At 35.4% G+C, this 6,211-nt stretch overlaps 1 protein-coding gene across 1 annotated transcript in view; it reads right to left on the minus strand.

The window, feature by feature from the left end:
- Positions 1–3,525: 3,525 nt before the first annotated feature.
- LOC103086766 (ubiquitin fold modifier 1) overlaps positions 3,526–6,211 on the minus strand; it is a 9,805-nt gene continuing 7,119 nt past the window's right edge. Inside the window, exons 5-6 of the mRNA XM_007447193.1 lie at positions 4,975–5,007; positions 3,526–3,593 (exon numbers count right to left, since the gene is read on the minus strand). Of these exons, the coding sequence (XP_007447255.1) occupies positions 3,526–3,593; positions 4,975–5,007 (101 nt within the window). The remainder of the gene's footprint in view (positions 3,594–4,974; positions 5,008–6,211) is intronic.

A 6,211-nucleotide genomic window follows, 5' to 3' on the forward strand; every position in this document is an offset into this window, starting at 1 on the left:
TTTCTGTATTGGAGGGGCTGACAGGCGAGTCTAGTGGGAAGAGCAGGTTACTGGGGAGCTAATCTTGTAGCTGCATCTGCAAGGCACACAAGGTTCAAAACCATAAATTGTCTGATGGGGCTGATGAACGCGGGGGGGCCATAGTCCCATTCCCACTAAGCCACCCTGTGGAGTCACACTGGACTCATAATTACCTTTATTTGATTGGTTTTTACTTAATGTCCTACAATCATACTGTATTTACACCATTAGTAAGTAATGCCATTCATGATTACACACATATTTGGTACTCTGAAATGAGAATTTAGGCCTGACACATTTCTTATATTTTTAAATTTATAATTCAATATAGATCTAGTATATTGTGAAAAAGATACTGAAAAATTCTCCCAGTATGATATGGAGGGTTCCAAAGTCAAACAAGGAGTCAAATTTTAAATCTCAACCTCTTTAAGCCTCTTTCTTCTTCAGTAAAATGGGAATAATTTGGCATTGTTGTGAAGAATGAGACATGTGAAAGTAAATATCAAAATATCTGATGTTCAATACATATTGAAACTGTGTATTCATATTCAATACATATTTGTGCAATACATTTCTTTTAGATGAGTTACATATGTAAATTATATGTGTATATATATACATACCCACTAATTCCATAGGTAAATACATAAAATAGATATATGTATACATACACATATATATGATTTACATATGTAATATGCAGTTTATAAATAGCCTTGGGAACACTAATATTTGGTCAGTTAATTTATAAGTGCTCCATTAGAGTACATAAATGCTTTCAAATTACAAATATTTCTAGGTCTTTGGGTAAAGACATGGTGGGCATTTTTAATGTCTTAATTTGGGGACCGGGGAGCTTAAATTGGACTGAGTTTTCTTCCCACTGGCTTCTCTTTCAAATAACTAATCTTAAGAAATAAAATATCCAAAAAACTATTGGACGTGGAACACTTTAAAAGGAGGCTTTACTACCGGTGAGTGAGAGAGACTGTTACAGCATCTCTGCACTTAGCTACTGGATGAACAAGCAGTGGGATGTACACTTCCCAAGATTCTAGAACATATTCTAGTTACTCTGACCCGTTACACTGCATTTTGTTCATCTACAAAGTGAAAAGTTATCATTAATTCTCAAACTGAGCTGCAAAGCAGAAATCATCAGGACTGCTTTTATAAACAGAAATTCTTATACATCATTCCAGATTTAATGAGTAAGAACGTTAGGGGTGGCTTCCAGAAATCTGTATTTATAATTTCCGAGGTGATTCTGATAATTACCCCAGGTTTATTTAGGACCCACCAACCTAAACACTTACTATAGACACTGTAACTTGAATTTTTTTCCAAATGGACTGGCATTTGGAAATATATATTCATTTCTAAGACCTATAGCCATTAATCATTTTTGCCCTTTTTTTGTTTTTTTTGGCTACATTTGTTATATACTGGCTCAACAGGTGTGCTAATTAAACACTAATAATAAGAGTAGACAATATGGTTTATGGTATAAGAAAATGTATTTTCACAAGCATACCAATAAAGCATTTAAACTAAATACAACACTTCAAAACATTCTGCACAAAGAAGTTACAGATCACATTTATTTAATAACAAAACGCCTAGTTCTTCAAGACAATATTTTTTAAGACCTTACTGAAATACAATTTTCCAACCAAAGAACAAAAATATTAAACAAATTATGGTAGAAGACATCATAAAACTTATTAATGTAACAAATTAGGCAGAATTTTGAGCTAGAAACAGAATGGGGGAAATCTACATAAAACAAAAAATGCAGAAAACTGGGTATTCATAAATTTCTGGCTAACTGAGGCTTAATGCTGTTAAAGACCAGGAGTCTTTAAGCGTCAGACTTTGTTTATAAAAATAAAAAATTCCCCAAACATTAGCAACATACTACCTCAGCACAAATTTTTTTCCCTTTACAATTCAGAATCCTGCTGTTCATTTGTCAAATATATGAACAATACCTAGTTACTTCCTTAAACTTAACCAATATTACTCTTCGGATACTGATTCTGTTGCATTGTTTTTTTCCCAATGAACCTAGAGCCTATGCACACTTGGATAAAAATTGGTCTTAGAAATACTTTATTCATGCATAATTCTACACATATTCATCGAAGGCCTACATTTCCAAGCCTAGAAAGAGCGAGACAGAAACGAGGCCTGCCTCCAGAGCTTACCATCTAGAATACAGCAAGTCAAGCACTGGTTCTCAATCACTACGAGCCTTCGTTTCACCTTTCAAGACGTGCACAGATATTGATGTCCTGTCTAAGGGCAAACAAAATCCTCCCTTATGCATATCATTCTTTAGATTCTCTACGGGGAATTTTGAAATCTGTATGTTGACAAGGCCTATGCTTTGCTTTCTCTGATTGCCTTCTGCTCCTTATAACAATGTCAGGTATTTTATTTTCCTTTCATTTCTCCCAACATAGCCTCTGCGGTTTTGTCCATCCAGTCTGGCCTTTTCTGTGACACTCGTTACACCTTTCTGCTCCCCTTCATTTTTTTTTCTTTCCTTCTTACTAGAAGCCTGGTCACCTGGGCTTCCCCATCTTCCTTTCCCAGCTTCTTATTCACTCCAGGAACTAATCTTAACACTTCCTTAAATGTTGGGTCTTCAGTAAGTAGAACTAGTGAGCATTTCAATTAGCATTTCCTTGAGCTCTGTTGTGAACGTCAGATCCTCTTTACGACAATACTTTCTCCCTGAACACTATGTAGATATGTTATCCTCAAAAAGATGGTTTCTTGAGGATTCCTGTTTTAAAAGGTTTTTTCAAAAAAGAGATCAATAAAGGAATGCATAATTCAGCAACTGATGCTCCTAATGTTAGTCTCAATTAAACCCTCTGGCGTGGGATACCAATGTCACACGTAAGGGGCTAGATCGGAAATTCAAGTTTTGGCTCTTTGATTTTTAAATTAAAATTTATAAGAACTCAAGAAGTCTGAAAACTTCAAAGCAAGCTAAATGATAAAAAGATAGTTATTCATTGATGTGATCCTTTATCATAAATGATATTAATGAAGAATTCAACTATTTTTGTGTCTCCAGGTCAGATGCTATCAAGCAAACTGCCACGTATGGATTGATAATCTTTTTACATTATTAACTCAAAGACAAATAGGAAGAGTCAGTAAATTTTAATTTTCCAAATGTTCTCAGAAAGAATGATCAGAAGCATCCTCCAGTTATCAGACACAGTTGGATAATCCATTTACCCACAACGAACTACCTGTGTGTGCTGTGAGGTAGTAATGTGATCTTCTGTGGTGATGACACCCTCAACGCAGAAGCCGCCCCTCTTCACGTGAGGAGTGTGAACAAGAAGGGACAGACAGTCACCTTTCATTACTTCATCAACTACTGGTGTCTTCACAGGATTTCAAATGCCTGATTCCAATTTTACAACAATAACAATAACAATATTTATCTGGAAGGGGATTTTATGTTCCAAGCAGCAGATATTAACAACTTCCAACACGATCTCTAGGAATTATTCGCAGTTCTGAACCGTGCTTTAGAAAAACATTTCCTATACAAACAAACAAAACAAAAAGTTAGGTATTTAAAAAATGACACACTATCTTAACATTTCAACAATTATTATGTAAAAGAAACAAAGGAGTGTCAAGTAGGTACAAAGCTCAAAGATCATTAGAACCCGAGTCCAGGCGTAAGTCTTGTGCCTACCCCTCTCACATCTTCACAACCCAACTAATGTTTGAAAATTTTAAATAAGAACACTACCCAAAGAACTACTACCAAAACCAATCATCAAATAAAACATAAGGTAATTTAACCATCAATACTCACTTTAATATACAATAAAATACTGAGGGGCAGGAAAAATAACAAATCTAAATCTACCCCAAGTGACAGAAGTTTAGAAACCCTGACCTACTCTGGGTCTGCGTTGCCTGCTGAGATTTTCTTCACACCTCGTGATGCCCACAATTCAATTTTACAGGGTAATCCAACAGGCAACATGTCAGAGTAAGCAATAATTCAAATTAATATAACTACCAAGCATTTCTAGAGTAGGAAAAGCAAAACCTTTAAACCTAAGTTTAAAGGCATCTATACAACAAAATGCCTCATGATTCTCAAAAAATAGACTTTTTAATTTAATAAAATTATACACTTAAAACAACTGATTTATGTAAAAAGAAATTATTTAAAATTCCTCTTCATTTGCTGTATGGCTAAATTTCAAGCCCAGGACCTAGGAGGACAATATAATTTTGTAGAAGTACTTTAGAATCTGAATAGTTTAAAAATAACTACTTGTCAAGATTGAGGTTACATTATATTAAATCATGCTTAATTTCAAAATATTATAATTAGACTATCAGCTAAGGAAGGTACATCTAACACAAACATACAACTGTCTGTTAAAAAGTTTACTTTTACCCTTCCTGCTTGTTAGGACATCAATATTTAGCACTGTATAATGTTAACAGCTTGAAGCTCTGAGTGTAGACTAGGCCCCCCGTGAAATTTAAATGACTGTACGTCTTTAAATAATAATAGCCAGCACTTACTGAATGCTTACTATAAATAATGCAAACTTTTAAGCACTTTACAGGTTACTACCTCACAACTACCTTACGACATAGCTCAAAATCACTATTCCCACAAGAGCACAATCTTCAGACTTTTTGTTACATGTATTAAATACCTTTAAAGCTTATTGGTCAGGTTTTCTCTTTCTTGTAGCCAAAAGCATACATAACTGATACACAGAAAGAAACAAAGTACTTACACACATAGGTAAAGACTGCTATACAATCCCTAAAGATCAACTATTACCTTGGTTAAATCCTATCAAGTCTAATTAGAATGAATTAAATATTCAGTATCAATTGATAAATATAGCCTCACCACACCTCCACGGATTTCAGAGAGATACTCACCAGCAGTCTGTGCAGGATTTATTCCTATTCCATCTAGAAAATAAGTCGTAAAATCATCTAAGTTATTTCTAAAGCTAAAAGGCTTTAATCGTAACAAGAAGAACTGTGCCAAAAAAGTGCTGCTGTGTACACAGGCATAAGGCAAACAGTTATACTGAGAACACGAATGACAATCTGTCAGGTGAGTTATCTGTTGAAATCTCTCACTATTATGTATTCACACATATTGTTGGATTAGACAAGAACATCTGTCAACACAATGATCCTGGTAAGTTTTACAAAGAAGATAGTTTTTTATACTATTTTGCCACATCCAGTGAAAAATAAAGCCAAAACACCTTAGGTATGTCATTAATCATTTAATATTGCTCTGAGGCATCAAATCCTAAGGCTGGAGAGCCCACGTAGTGATGTAAATTCCACTGACACTTGATAAAAGTTTACAAAGCACTTTCCCAATAGCTATTCATTTGTGAATTTAGAACTTTCCAGAAAAGTAAGATAGCTCTCATCTAAATACAGACACATTTCAATGTGACAGCATGCAGAATGTTTCAGAATGAGAAATTCCGTCATATCTAAACTAAATCATACAAATTATTGCACATTAAAGCCACCTTATTGGGCTTCCCTGGTGGTGCAGTGGTTAAGAATCTGCCTGCCAACGCAGGGGACACAGGTTCGAGCCCTGGTCCAGGAAGATCGCACATGCCACGGAGCAACTAAGCCCACGTGCCACAACTACTGAGCCTGCGAGCCACAACTGCTGAAGCCCGTGCGCCTAGAGCCCGTGCTCCGCAACAAGAAAAGTCACCGCAATGAGAAGCCCGCGCACCACAATGAAGAGTAGCCCCCGCTCACTGCAACTAGAGAAAGCCCGCGCGCAGCAGCGAAGACCCAACGCAGCCAAAAATAAATAAAACATTAAAAAAAAAAGCTACCTTCTTTTAGTCTATCTTAACTAATCCCGAACCACTCACCAGTACCTGTGAATATTACTTTGTATTCTTGAAAGATAATAAGCATTCCCTGCAATCTTTATTCCTCATCTTGTTTCAGTATTTTCTCATAGGGCTATTTCCATTAAACTTAATTATTAGTAGTGTCCTAAGATATTCAGAATTTAATTTATATATCTAACTGGATAAAATCCTCATTATTGCAGTCTATAAGAAATTGTTTTCTATCAGGAAAGCAATAACAAGGTATAGCAAAGGTACATTCCTGCTTAGCTTCC

Source organism: Lipotes vexillifer, unplaced genomic scaffold, assembly GCF_000442215.2.
Source record: "Lipotes vexillifer unplaced genomic scaffold, Lipotes_vexillifer_v1.1 scaffold541, whole genome shotgun sequence".
Taxonomy (NCBI): domain Eukaryota; kingdom Metazoa; phylum Chordata; class Mammalia; order Artiodactyla; family Lipotidae; genus Lipotes; species Lipotes vexillifer.